Source organism: Wyeomyia smithii, chromosome 3, assembly GCF_029784165.1.
Source record: "Wyeomyia smithii strain HCP4-BCI-WySm-NY-G18 chromosome 3, ASM2978416v1, whole genome shotgun sequence".
Lineage (NCBI taxonomy): Eukaryota > Metazoa > Arthropoda > Insecta > Diptera > Culicidae > Wyeomyia > Wyeomyia smithii.
The window spans coordinates 44,725,797-44,740,825 of NC_073696.1; the positions used below are offsets into that span (position 1 = coordinate 44,725,797).

General features: G+C 39.5%; 2 protein-coding genes across 4 annotated transcripts in view; both read right to left on the reverse strand.

Annotated features, from left to right (window-relative positions):
• Nucleotides 1–2,288: 2,288 nt before the first annotated feature.
• LOC129730280 (spore coat protein SP65-like) lies at nt 2,289–3,461 on the reverse strand. The gene is made up of 3 exons (XM_055689478.1): nt 3,319–3,461; nt 2,811–3,095; nt 2,289–2,749 (listed from the first exon to the last, which is right to left on the reverse strand). The coding sequence occupies exons 1-3, from the start codon at nt 3,362–3,364 to the stop codon at nt 2,556–2,558; spliced, it is 525 nt and encodes a 174-aa protein (XP_055545453.1). The 5' UTR covers nt 3,365–3,461; the 3' UTR covers nt 2,289–2,555.
• A 1,610-nt stretch (nt 3,462–5,071) lies between these two features.
• The window catches only part of LOC129730281 (uncharacterized), a 31,212-nt gene continuing 21,254 nt past the window's right edge, over nt 5,072–15,029 (reverse strand). For all 3 annotated transcript variants that reach the window (XM_055689481.1, XM_055689479.1, XM_055689480.1), the window contains exons 3-5: nt 10,612–10,697; nt 8,233–8,359; nt 5,072–6,539 (exon numbers count right to left, since the gene is read on the reverse strand). In XM_055689481.1, the coding sequence (XP_055545456.1) occupies nt 6,301–6,539; nt 8,233–8,359; nt 10,612–10,697 (452 nt within the window). In that variant the 3' untranslated portion in view covers nt 5,072–6,300. The remainder of the gene's footprint in view (nt 6,540–8,232; nt 8,360–10,611; nt 10,698–15,029) is intronic.

A 15,029-nucleotide genomic window follows, 5' to 3' on the forward strand; every position in this document is an offset into this window, starting at 1 on the left:
GTGCCGCTCTTAACTCTAGTGCCAAATTTACCCTCAGTACTCCTAACCACTTAAAATGGCTCAATGTACGGTTAAAAAGAAAACTTTTGGAATAATTAAAAAAAAAACTGTTATTCATGCTTGGGACCTTGAATTACTAAAAAAATCTGGCTTGTAGTTCGGCCCACAAATAATCTGTTGGAAGTTTGAAAACATGAAATTTTATTAAAATTTGAAGTTGCATCAGCTGCTGGGAGAACCACTCATCGTTCAAACCGCGAAAATCGGGAGACTACGGTGGGCTGGGCATGTCGTTAGGATGTCGGACGACAGCCCGGTGAAAATGGTTCTTGATAACAACCCGACTGGAACAAGGCGCCGGGGCGCGCAGCGAGCAAGGTGGCTCGATCAAGTGGAAGACGACCTGCATGGCCTCCGCAGACGACATGGCTGGCGAGCTGCAGCCATGGACCGAGTTGAATGGAGACGACTTCTTCGAACAGCAAGGGACACTTCGGCCTGGAGCTGACTGGTAAGGTAAGTACTGGGATCCTGTGCGGTATTTCCCGAAGTTGCCGCCATAGTAAAGATTATTGCCAACACCCTTAAGTTTTCATTTACAGGGTGAGCCCCCAGATTTCCAGACATAACCTAATGTTGCCGAGAATAAGACGTAGGGGTTCCTGGGGTAAAATGCACCAGTTAACGGAAGCAGAGTATATTCTTGTTAAAACTGAGAGATGAAACCAATGTTATATACTGATTAAAATATAAAAACCCTTATTTATTCGTTCAAACTCGCATCTGATGCTAAAACATTATAGAAAATGCATAACACCCAATTTTAAAGTGAGTGTAATAATTCATAATCGTAACTATTCAACGATCCATGGCCGCCGATTGAACTTCCGGACAATGCTGGAAACGAGATGAAATGTAAGTCAAAAAATTGTTTACAACGAGTCCTTTTGCCTCGGGCTACGGGAAACGTTACGCCCCGAACGTAACAAGAAAATGTTTCTGGTTACATAACGGTAATTCTCATTGAAGATCACCGATATTTCGTCAGAAATTTGTTGATCGACATATATAACACAACTTGGTATTTTTTCCATGTTTTTTCATACAAAATTATCAATTTTAGATTTTTTTCGGAAAATATGATAACAACTAAGTCGATTCCCGATGATAACTCAAAAGTGACAAAAATCAGTATGGGACAGTTATGCGGGTACCGGCAGGGCAGTATACATATCTGAAAAAGAAACTTTCAAACGAGGAGAATATGCAACACGATGCCATGCGCTGTTGTCTGTTTGTAAGGCGCACAAAAATATAAAAAAAATTATAGCAGAGATAAAATTATCAGCTAGAAAGCTTCGATATTTTCAAAACCTTCACGTATAGATGGCACAGACTACCGAAAGTCGAAGATAAGCCAAACGCATTCATTGTTGGTTCGTGACGAATTTCGGATTTATATGAACACACTTGGTAGACTCACGTTTAACTTGGTAGCTTTTGTTAAAGATTAAAAAAAATAACAGGCTTTTTCATGATTCTCCCGTTAAGTTCGAACAATCTAGAATGTGTTTGAGTATGTAAACTGATTGAATTACATGTCGAGATAATACATAAGCAACATTTATTACATCGAAAAATTTTGAAAAATTGACTGGTTAATGAAAATTGTTGTACAGAAATCGATTTTGTTAAGCAAATCGGATTCAAATAATTAAACTTCAACTCTTAATAACCAGATAACAAAGAATAATAGCTACTGCTTTAATATTGGAATGTTCTTAGTTTAGAACAAAATTAATTTCGCCGAAATCTAGAAAACTTAATATATGTTAAACAATAGGAAATTAAAGCAATCCTAAAAAGGCTCCAATTGTGAGCACAATCGAAAAAAAGTTACGTTTTTTAGTCATGGTAAAAATATTTTCTGTTTATTTGCAGTCCACTGAATGACATCAAACACTGGAGATATTGGAAATAAACCAATATTTTTATCATACAGTAACGCGTAATCAGACACATGATGGTATGATTAGCAACTGATAAGGGCCGTGATTTATACGATAACAGTTGTGAATAGGAACACCTCAGCACGTCTAATCCATTCTAGATATTGCTGCACCATGGACCCTCTACTATGATCAAATTAACGAACCGTATCGACGGGGACCATCAATCAACCGACATTAGGCAAATGACCACGGTGTGGGTGGATGGCTATGTGATTAATTGCCAGCTAAGTAGACTACCATTAAGTAGACATTTGGATTTAATAATAGCATACAACATTGAAAGGTCTAAACATCGTTTTATTAGAATCACGTCAACAAAAGCAGTGTCTTTTACACTGTATAAGAATGTTTTTATGGGAAAGCAACATTTATCCACAGGGGGTTTGGATACTAAACAAGACTAGATAGCAGCACTTAATATGAGCATTCGAACAATTGGCTTTATTAGAAACCAACAAATGTATCCACGGAATCGCATTCACGTTCACACAGACGATAGGAGATTGGCACACGCTGCTACTTGGCAGTGAATAGTAGTCTGATTTAGAACAACTTCATTGCAACAAGCAGTGCTGCCAGTAAAGTAGCGATAGACAAAGTAACTCCGCTTGCACTGTTGCAACCAGACCAGTTGCAAACACGGCATGTGCCGAGTGGATTAACACCTCCATTCAAATTTCGACAAGTGGTAGCTTCATCGGTATCGAAAACGGTGCAACCACGCTGGGTGGACAAGTCTATAAATATAGAAAGGACATTTAGCTTTGATATTATGGCACAGTAAAACGGTCTACGTACTGTTAACCTCTAGAATAAAGCACTGGTGTGTGACTGTTTGTCTCTTTCGTCGTCCAACCGGTGGCGGGGTGATGATAGGCCCTCCGGTCGTAGCCACGGTCGTTGTGGTGACAGGACCCACGGTCGTAGTCTCTCCAGGTGCCAGGGTAGTTGTTGGCGGTGTTATCACTGGAGGAGGTAAGAGGGTCGTTGTTGTGTCTGTTGCAGGACATGGAAATTGCGTTGCTGAAGTTTCGAATGGATCCGGACAATCGTTGCACACAAAACAGGTAAGCTGGGCTCGACCTTTTGATTTATAAATACAGTAAAATTATAATTTATATTTATGATGATTAAGAATTACACGACCGTTTTTGTTTTAAATCACTACAATAGCAAATAAAATAACAAAGAATTTGTCCTAACAGTATTTCAACACAAGATTAGGAGAAAAAATGCACCGTCTATCTTTCCACGTTGTAACTTGATAAAAAATTCACTGCGTAAATCAACGAGGAATTTGGCGCACCTTCAATGGCTAGCCCAACTAGTAGTAATCCAATCCACAGCTTCATTATCACAAAATTATCACTCGTTCTTGTCCTCTGCTTCAACACGTTTAGCTGCTAAATCAAAACTGATTCAGCTACTTATTTAGTATCTAGTTTATATATCGATAATATTCAACTTTTCAAATCGCTTACCGATTTCATGATAAGCGTAACTGGTTCGCAACAGTGGCCCGGTGTAAATCCGATAATAACAGGAGCTGAACATACAGTCGAAAAAATGTGTATATATGTGCAAGACACCACTATCACAAAAAAACTACACTACATTACTACGACTGTTACAAAACAATCAGTGCAGCACATCGATAAACCCCGATATCGATAACTGGTATCAGTTATGTATAATCTAATTTGGATGATTCATGCATCCGAAATGACGCGTATGGTAAGGATTTTCATGTTTGCAGGAAATTTGGCAATATAACCGATTGAAATCGGGTCCGAGTCATGAAAAATAAGAACCTGATAGCATGAAGAAACCATTTTATCTGCGTCATATACCTACCTAATTGAAATGAATAACTTATAAGCAAAAAAAGGGGTATTGTATAATTCTCTTCCAAATTGTTTTCTGCCTGTGTTTGACCAATTTTAAATCGATTACATTAGTTATTTTGCTATATGATGTAAAAATGTTGTACTCTGGTTTCCGAGTTTGGAATGAATATTGTAATCACATTATATGGCTGCACTGCGACTGGGAGTGTGTTGATGCAAGTACTTGATCACTCAACAAAAGGAGTCATTGTTTTTTGCAAGGAACCCCGATCAGAAAGAAAAAACAAAAATGTAACAGAAGCTGTTAGTTTGTTACGGGTAAAACCTTACAGACTGTGTTTTCAATTTGATCCCGTTAGGTGTTAAAATAACAGAAATTATAACAGAAATGATTCTACTAGTATCAAACACATATCAAAATTTGTTACTAATGTATCAGCTTTCTAACAAAATAAGATAGTATATAGAACAATATAATAACAAACATTGTTAGAAACAACAGGTTTTGATAAAAACGAAAAATTAGTTAGACTTGTTTCAGAACTACTTCATTTCAGGTTTTGTTATTATAACACATTCAGTTTCAATTTTGTTACCAAAGTTATATGGAAAAATACAAAATTGTACCAAAATATGTTAATTGTATCTCGCGTTGATAGAATTTTGTAATTTTTTAGTTATGCTCTTCTGATCGGGACACGTATAGCAATTGGCTGGGATATATTACAAAAGTTCACATCAATGGACAACATATTTCTAATTCCCTGAAAAAACCGTAACAATCGATAGAAGCCAACTGCCCAACCAACTAAACTAGGCTAAGTGTTACTTTTTCTTTCTTCAAAGGTCTCATGTTGTTCAGTGACGAGAGTGTAATGTTCATAATTTTCGTAGTTTAGTACATATTGTGTAATAAATGAACCACGAGACAAGCTTATGGCACACACTCAATCATTCCACCTTCTTCATACTATATATAGTTATGGTAACTAAACCGCCCTCTCAATTGACCTTACGCCGCAGAAAATCATTCTAGCAACCAACCCTGATTACAACCCCCAGTCCCAAGACACCGCAGGCATTGCCTGATTTCTGATGTCACAAAACCAGGATAAACAAAGCGATAACACATGATGGATCAAAATTTTTAAAACCGTAAACTGTTGTGAGATAAGATATCGCCCAGAGGGCGAAAATAAAAACTGCTGAGACTTGTGTGGTCGTACCTTGGTAAAAGTGCAATTTTATTTTTCTCATTTTTGTTTACCGGCGCTATTGTTACTGCGGGGTGTCTAACATAATTGTGGATTGTATATGTGTGAAAGTTTCTGTATTTGCGGTTATTGTTGTTGTTTTTATTACTGAAGAAGTTTAGTGTTGAAATAACTGTTAGTGAAATGTGAGTATGCAGATTAGTTGTAACGTACCTTTCAAGAATAATCATAATATAAAGTTTGCTTATACGTAAACTACTTCTTCTCCGTTCAAGATTCACTAACCATAATTCCATTATTTGTCAGTTGTTGCTATGTGTTTTGCATATTGTTAGTGATAATGTTAATCATGATAGAAAGCCTAAGAAAAATCACTGACTTGCAAACAAATGCTTATCAACTATTGCTTGATTTGCGCTCTAGTTTGAGTATGTTTTTAAAATTTAATAAGTATAGTTTGATTAAAGATATATTTTTTTGATAATTCAATAGCATAACATATTTGCTGTAGGTGCGGAGAAGAAAATCAAACAGTTTAGTTTTATTTTTATTCATATATCGTTGCAGATCGACGGCATATGTTAACGATCGAATCTAGTTCTGAACGTTGACGATCGTCCGCTGAATTTTAACAATGGTTAGTTAAAGTTAAAGTATTCTTAATCGTTTGATTAGATTGATTGAATTTTTCTTTACAGATAGGCTTATCCTAACGTTAGGTATTGTATGTTAATGTATATTTTGTTTTTAATTCATAGAATCCTTTCATTGCCCAGTAGACAACATGTACCAAATGAGTATCTTAGCCTAAAACAAAATGTACATTCCCTTAAGGGTATACAATAAAGGCCTATGCGTGAATAAGTATTAAATACTCTTGAATATGCGCAATTTTTTTATACTCTCAATATACGTTAGGTTACATTTACTTTTTACACTAAACTATCTTCAAGCATTGTTTATTCATGGTTTATTATTATTAATATTGTTATTTTTGAAACACTGAAGACGTCTAAGAACACTGCCATAAACACTTCTTCGGTTAGATTAGAAAATTCAGCAAGCTTGCTTAAATATTGCATGGTTATTTACACTGGTAGATTAGATAATGCATATTTATTAGTTTATTCTGTTCGCTATTATTGGATATCATTGTATGTCATATAAAAACCGATCTATTCCGCTATGTTTCAATCTACGAATTTCTACCATAAAGCGAACACAACCTTAAAATAATAGTTTATTGGTAAGAGCCATTGCCAGCATTGTAACGCTTGCGGCTAAACAAAACGATGTGCGACCTCTGAATGGAACAATAGCGCCGTTGCATTCATCGTTCTTGCAGATCGAACAGTGCTGGATGTCGACGTTGGTCTGCAGCTTCGCCTTACCAAGTGCGATCTGGCATGGGTCTGTCTTGCCTCCGTCCAGCTGGCAGCCACGAAAGGTCATTGTGTCGCCATTTTCTGAAAGTTGAAATACACGATTAGTGAAGTAATTATTATTGTTTTTTTTTTAGAAGAATTAGGAAAAGAGAGGAATAGGGTGAATTAAGTTATAGTGGACCACCAGTCAGATTAGCTCAATTTATTATCTTAACATAATAAAAAAAAAGTATTCGCGTAAATTAGGTTAATCTGGCGAATGATCAACTATAGAAAAGGGGTCCTCAATAGGTTAATTTACTCTACATTCCGATACGAGGGCTCTAGAAAGCTAGCGGGAGTTACACGAGGAAAAACTCCTTATTTAACGATGTTTTTTTGAAGTAGAATACTTCTCTCAGAAAGTTCGGCTACATAGGGATGCGAATCGAAAATCTAAAAATGAAAATTTCAAATGCTAATAAATCGGTTAGTTTTCGATGGATTTCCTTCGTTTTTGCAGCAATTGATTAGAAAATCTTCTAAGATTCCTACCAGATGCATGAAATTGCAATTTTATTATTCGAAATATTGTACTATTGAAAATCCCTAAGCCTTGTCAAAACACAAAATTCGACCTTGGATTGGTCGTTATACGATTGCTTTCCCAAGCACGGTCGGCAGAGTTATGGACCTAGTAAATTGGGAATGCATCATTTGGCCTATATAAGAACTTCATCAGATAACAAACAGACATTTCATCGGATATTAAATTGAACAACAGAAATTTGAAGAACAAAAATGAATATTTGAAGAGTTAATATTTTCTCGTTTTGCGCTATAATTAATCGCGCCGTCATTCGCGTTCTTCATAACCGTAGCCTTTGTTCCGTTCCCGTTTAATGATGTCGTATTAAATGTGCATATTGCAAATATCAAACAAAAAGAAATTACAATACTGCCAATGAACGGTCAACGTTTATTTACTAGAAAAAATGACTGACACGAAAGCAGCCGAGTTATCTTTCTTGTAAAAGTATTCTACTTCAACCTCGCGGTCGTGGCTTTGCATACAACCTTCCTGTGATTTTTGTTTTGTAATGATCATAATGTAGAATGTTGCTACTAGAGCCCGAGAACGCAATTATATTTTCCTGTATGGACTTCCTCACTGCGATCAGAATCGTAGATCTATTGTGAGATATGCCCGGGTGTCTGCTGTATCCCGCACTTCTGTTAATGGCAATACCGCTATTGAGAAGTGGCATGCTTATTATTATTGTTCATCAGTGCTTGTGTGTAATGTGATACTCTTCCTTACACGATTACTGTTCTACTATACCGATACTCGTTCCTCTTGCCAAATATCACCAATTATAATTCCCTGGAGAAGTTTCGTCGTGCGTCTTTCTGGCCAGTTATATTGATAAGAGGGACTAATTTTTTGTTAAGAGCAAGTCACGCAAAGGTATTGTAGATTTCAGCGTAAAGGAAGGGTAACTGGTAAGGAGCCTGAGAATAAACCCATGCTTAAGTCCTTTTTGACATCGGGGATGGCCTGGTTCTATTAAGATTCGAACCCACGACCATCCGCTTGACGAAGCGGACTCTGTAACCTTGCGGCTACGCAGCTCCCCCGAGAATGCAATTAATTAGGCGGGGTGGATATAATTCAAACAAATCCTCGCGAATTAATCAAGCCTTATCAACTTGAGATAATCACGAATTTGTAACTGGATGACAATTTCTTCTCTCGCTATCAAAAATAAATGGATTTCTTTTTGCGACAACCTACCGTTAGTGGCCACAATTTTCTGGCATACCATCGGGACGGTTATCTCCGCTCCTCCAAAGTATTCGATTCGGGTCAAGTCAGCAAGCCAATTGCCGGTAGTCGCTGCCATTTTACTCGGGGTACATTGCTGCAAGTACATAAAAGAAGAGGTTAACGATGGATTGCATCACATGTTTCTGATATAAGTCTGAAAAAAGCTGACAACTTAACGGCACCCGTACCTGCTAACTTGATGGAAACAGGTGTTCAATCACCGGTCCTGACAGGCTGTATGAAAAGTGATTTCATCGACTGTCAATTATTCAGCTGAGGAAGCCAACCCAACCGCTTTCGCCTACTTAGCTGTGCATGGGTTGGGTAATGTGGGAGAAGAAAAGATTCCGCTGGCTTGATAAGGTCTAGGTATAGCTCAACCCTAGACCGAACGGCGGTCTTGCACACACTACCGAACGTCTGATACAGATAATCTAAGGAAAAGTTTCCGGCCGTTGATGAATTCATAAGAAAAAAGTGTGGTTCCCCACATTGGATTTCCACATATTAACTCATCAACTTCAAGAAAAGTCACGTTGCATTGTCAAATTTGACACATTGCAACCAAGTAAACTAGCTCGTAGCTCGTTCGTTTATGAACCTGGCTCATGCCAGCTCAAAACGTTCAATGATTAATCCATAGTTCATTTGATTCACTGAAAATATATTTTAGTTTATTCCACGAAAACGTGTGTATTATATACAAAACCTTTTGTTGTTTTCTGCAACGAACCAATGCGTAATAAATATGAGGGTACTTTCGTCAGAACTGTCAAAGTACGTATTCGTATACGTAACGAAAGGTTTTAAAAATGAACGCAATCATTCGTACAAACAAACGCTGCATAATGTAAATAGTACGAAAAATTAGTAAGGCTACGCAATAACATATACATTTTACGAAATTTTTTGTTCGTTGTTATCCACGTTCGTACAAAAGTACATCCGTGAATTGTACTAATTATGCGTAATGTTGCAATTCTATTCGATAACTTGCAATACGAATATTCTATACAATCAACAAAAGTGCTGTACAATCTACGAATTCCATGTTTACGAATCGTGCGTGCAGAGAATAACGAAAAAATATTTTCAGTGTTGGTACGAGAATGGTCACTCCAAGAAGATGGTCAAACTACATTACGCTATATAATTTACAGAGCTCCAAAACTTCGAAAGGCGTCCTTTGAATCGGGTTGAAATCTGACCTACAAACCTGCTACTTTATGCCGGATTACTCTGTGACCACTTTTGGCGTCATATATCATCAATAACCATGAAAAAGTAATTTTTATATCACTAGCGCAAAGGTTCAGATAATTAATCAATAATGCGGGGCAGAAATGAGGTCTCGTATAGTAACCGAAGTACTAATATTTGGCAAAAATCATTACATAAAATTAATTTATGTACTGCACTATTAGCGAGGGCAGAATAAGCCCTACTGTTTCGTACCAAACGAAAACCAGAGTCGTAAAGTAAGAACTATTACGTGAGCCGCGGTAGTTCATTCTCCCGAAGGGAGAAAAAATCAGTCAGTGGCAAATTTATGTGTGCCGTAGCGTAGCACATAATCGTATTACACCTGTCGCTGTTCAAGAACCGTCCGGTGGAGGCGAATGCAGTCGGCACATCCATTATCGGCTGTTATCGCTTGGTACCTCCATGGTCACGAATTATGTGCAGAAAACTAATGGCGCAAACCAACCAGCACAACACCGACTGGGGGGGGAAATTATTACAATCGGAGGTCAAATATGAGCGCTTTCACCCTACCGTGCGCGGTGTACATGTAGAGAGTGCCATATGCCACGCGGCGAATAAATAAATGTCTGGAAAGATTGGATGAATGCATGAAAGGAGACTTGTAACCACCAACGAACGGTTGGCACTCCTTTGCAGAATAAGGTGGTGCGGATTGCCGGTTGGTCCCCATTGTTCGTTGAGCCAAAAATAGAAGAAAGGCTCAGATTACAAATCAGAAGCCAGTCCCACTTCTTTATTATAAATCTAAGTAATGGGCGAAAATCAAATAGAATAAAAATGAGTAACGTAATTCTGCAATCGTAACGTTCGTGAGATAGCAAAAAAAAATTTTTAATACTGTGATATTATATTACTGTGAAAAGGGTAAATTATGATTGTTTCTTGAAGCCAGTTGTCAGGTACATACTAACATTTTAAAATGTTTTTTTTTCTCGATTCTTTGCTAATGCATAATAACTTATTTTCACTTTCGTTCATAGCTTCTTCTCAAAGCGATTGAAGTCCAATGCCATTATCTTGCTCCCAATAAACTGATTGTAACTATTCTACCAAAGCATTATACCACGTGCTATTACATACCTCCGCTACGATTCCGGAGTTTTTGTTGATCTCAGTGCACTCCTCATTGCTGGTCGAATCACAGTTGAAGCACTTGATACTATGACCTGAAAGATGGAGAAGAATCATCGATTAAGTGGTTGCATTAAAAGGCAGAAAAAATACAAGTGCAGTGTTACTTTATTTTATTTACGACTAGCTGATCCGGCAAACTTTGTCCCTCTCATTTTTTTTATTTATTTAATTAATTTTAAATATTCTAAATTGAATCCACACACTTCCAAAGATTGACCTTAGCTTATTAATAGTCTGCAAATGCATGACGAAGACGAAGTTTATTGAAGTATTTACTGTGGCGCCTCTAGTGGCGGTTACGAGAAACCAATGACAGCGCAGTGATGAGGACCTTTTGTTTACAGAGTGGTGAAAGTTTCATCTAATTCGAGTCAGTAGATCAATAGTTTTGAAAGAGGTGAGAAAATTTTGCGCTGAATATCCGATGTGGTCAGGTTCAAAAGTTGCGAAGTGCCTCTAATTCACCAAATCAACCGGAAACAGCGTACTGGAACGATTCAATGAAACTCTAACGCTGGATCGCGCTGATCACAGCAACCGTAGAAGTGGAACGATTGACAAGCAGCTACGATTGAAGGTTTGCAGAGTAGTTCGAACGAACCGAGGGATCATCCTGCACGATTTGGCTACGAAGTTCTGACTTGGCCAGCTGCCACCACAGACGGAAAGTCATGAATTTGTACAACCCACCCACCAAATTGACCAGATTTTCGCCCAATTGAAAAATATTAGGGGATAATCAAGCAAGTTGAAGAAAAGTGCCAGAACGATAAAAAAAGTAGAAGGGTGGTATCCGAGACACGGCCGAATGATGATGGACTACGGTATTTTTATATTCTATTAAAACAAATAGTAGACGAAATTGTAACGCTACAATTCTATCTAACAGTGCATTTCTGAATGCTGAGACGTTAAGCGTTCATAATAATATATACTGAAAGAATGGATCTTTAGTATTAGCGTTATCACTCCAGAAAAACCTTAGCTTCAGCCCAGCATATAATTTCATGTGTATATGCTTATGTTTGTTCGAAAAAAGTCGTAAAAAATACCAAGTTGTTTTGTCATGGCGTAAATAACCGCATAATTGTCATACTATTTAACTTTTTCAGCTTTTTTGTCAAAAAAGCTTCCATCCAAATCCACATTTACATTGAAACTCATTCCGCGTCGAACACTCGACAGAAACGGACGTGCAAAGTGGTCGTTCTATTACAATCCGGTCCGTGTGTACGAATAGCCAAACAAAAGAGTGTATTATTCGCGCTAAAGGCCAACTAGATTGTGAGTTGTGTCGCTACGTTCTGTACCCGGCTCGCAACTTTGGCTGTATTGGTGCAAAATACCAGCTGCAGTTTTGATCTATGCACAGTGAATAGATCTTTCTAATTCAAGGCCATCATTTGACAGTCGAGTCGTGTCGCTGTGCTGAGTGATCTCACACCCGGCTCACTGCTGGTGGCTGTATTGGTGCTGCTGTACTGGTGCTGCTGTACTGGTGCTGCTGTACTGGTGCTGCTGTACTGGTGCTGCTGTACTGGTGCTGCTGGCTGCTTTGGGTGCAGCTTTGAACGATCGGACAACCACTGCTGGAAGGAAGAAGTAAATAGGTACGTGTTCTTGTCGGCGCTAGTGCGCTAGTGCACTACATTTAGCGCGATGGATATAGATCCCTCGCCTCCCGTGCCACCATCCCCGAGCCCCCCTGACCCTGACCCTTCTGTTACCCCCTCCCCTGTTCATTCTCCAGTCCCCCCTCGCCCCAGGCTTTACCCGGACGGATCTCAACAGGGCAGCTATACTGTTTATTTTCGTCCAAAGGCAGGAGTGAATTCAAAGCGATTAAACATACTGCAAATTTCTAAAGACCTGACGAAGGGGTACAAGGCCGTGACCGAAATTTCCAAGGTCCAACCTAGCAAGCTCCGTGTCGTGGTCAGTGATCTGACACAGGCCAATGCTATCGCTTGCTCTGAGCTCTTCACACGCGAGTATCGCGTTTACATACCCGCACGAGACGTGGAGATCGACGGTGTCATAACCGATTCGAGTCTGTCTGTCGAGTGTATCCTAAAAAGCGCAACCGGTTGCTTCAAAAATACCGAAACACAGGCGAAGATTTTGGATTGTAAGCAATTGCGGTCCATGTCTCTCGTCGGCGGTAAAAAAGTTTACACTCCGTCAGACTCGTTTCGCGTTACGTTTGCCGGATCTGCACTCCCTAGCCACGTCTCGATCGACCGGGTTCGTCTGCCTGTGCGATTGTATGTACCCCGTGTTATGAATTGCACCAATTGCAAGCAGTTAGGCCACACAGCTGCCTACTGCTGCAATAAGGCACGATGTAGCAAGTGTGGGGAGACTCATGCGGAAGATTCTTGCAGTGTTAATGCTGAAAAATGTATTCACTGTGGGGAAAACCAGCATGAGCTCTCCACATGCCCGGTGTACATGCAGCGCAGAGATAAAATCAAGCGGTCACTTAAGGAGCGTTCAAAGCGTTCTTATGCTGAGATGCTGAAGAAGACGTGACCACTTCTACCATAACATCGAACCCCTTTGATCTGTTGTCCTCTGATGAAACCGATTCTGACAATTCATCAGCGGGAACATCTTATGCCAATCCTGGGGAGTCTAGGAAGAGGAAAAATGTTTCTTCTCCTAAACTTCCCCGTAAAGGTCCTAAGATTTCCCAAAGTGTAATGAAAAGTACGAACAAACCAAACAGTGCTGTGGAAAAACCGAAGCAAACTCCTCCTGGGCTTGCAAATTTAAAGTCCCAGAAGGAGTTCCCAGCACTGCCAGGAACATCTAAAACCCCAGTTGTTCCTTTTGCACATCCAGTTGATGAAACAAACTCTGGATTAGTGAAATTTTCTGACATTGTGGACTGGATTTTTGAAAATTTTAATGTACCCGATCCAATTAAAATTTTTCTTACAGTATTCCTCCCAACAGTTAGATCATTTTTGAAGCAGTTGACTGCCCAATGGTCCCTCCTTGCAGCGATTGTTCAACTGCGTATATGAAGGATTCTATCTCTGTCTTACAGTGGAATTGTAGAAGTATTTTACCAAAAATTGATTCGTTTAAAGTTTTGATAAATAAAAACAAATGCGATGCATTTTCCCTTTGTGAAACTTGGCTTACTTCAAATATTGATCTCAACTTCCATGATTTTAATATTATTCGCCTTGATCGAGACACCCCATATGGAGGAGAACTTTTAGGGATTAAAAAGTGCTATTCTTTCTATCGTATTAACCTCCCCTCGATTCCAGGCATCGAAGTTGTCGCATGTCAAATGACAATACAAGGTAAAGAGCTTTGTATTGCCTCAATATATATTCCTCCCAGAGCACAGGTTGGGCAACGGCTGCTCTTTGATTTAATAGAACTTCTTCCCTCGCCACGTTTGATTTTGGGAGACTTCAACTCTCATGGTGTGGCTTGGGGTTCCCCTTACAATGATAACCGCTCCTCTTTAATCTATAACCTTTGCGATGACTTCGACATGACTATTTTAAACCACGGTGAAATGACACGTATCCCGAAACCTCCAGCGCGCCCAAGCGCTTTGGATCTATCCTTATGTTCGACGTCGCTACGGTTGGATTGCACATGGAAGGTAATCCTCGATCCTCACGGTAGTGACCATCTGCCTATTCTTATTTCAATTACAAACGGGTCAACTCGCATGCGACCAATTGACATTCCGTATGACCTCACACGGAATGTCGATTGGAAGTTATACGAGGAAATGATTTCAAAAGCGGTCGAGTCGATTCAACATCATCCACCACTTGAAGAATACAACCTCCTCGCGGGCTTGTTTCTCGACGCCGCGTTGCAAGCCCAAACGAAGAAATATCCCGGCGTAACGATCAAAGAACGGCCTCCCACTCCGTGGTGGGACCAAGAGTGCTCCGATGTCTACATGCAAAGATCCGACGCGTTTTTGGCCTTCCAGAAGGGAGGTATACCCGACGACTATATACGGTATTCGGAGCTTAATACCAAGCTCAAAAGCCTGGCTAAAGCAAAGAAACGCGGATATTGGCGTCGGTTCGTGAACGAGACGTCGAGGGAGACATCGAAGAGCACTCTTTGGAACACAGCCCGAAAAATGCGGAATCGCGTAACGGTCAACGAAAGCGAGGAGTCTTCAAGTCGGTGGATATTTGATTTTGCCAGGAAAGTATGTCCGGACTCTGCTCCTGCGCAAAACATTGTTCGCGATACGTCTCCGGGTCACGAGGCGATTGAATCACCTTTTACGATGGCAGAATTTTCAGTTGCCCTCCTGTCCTGTAACAATAACGCGCCTGGGTTAGATAGAATCAAATTCAACTTGTTGAAGAATC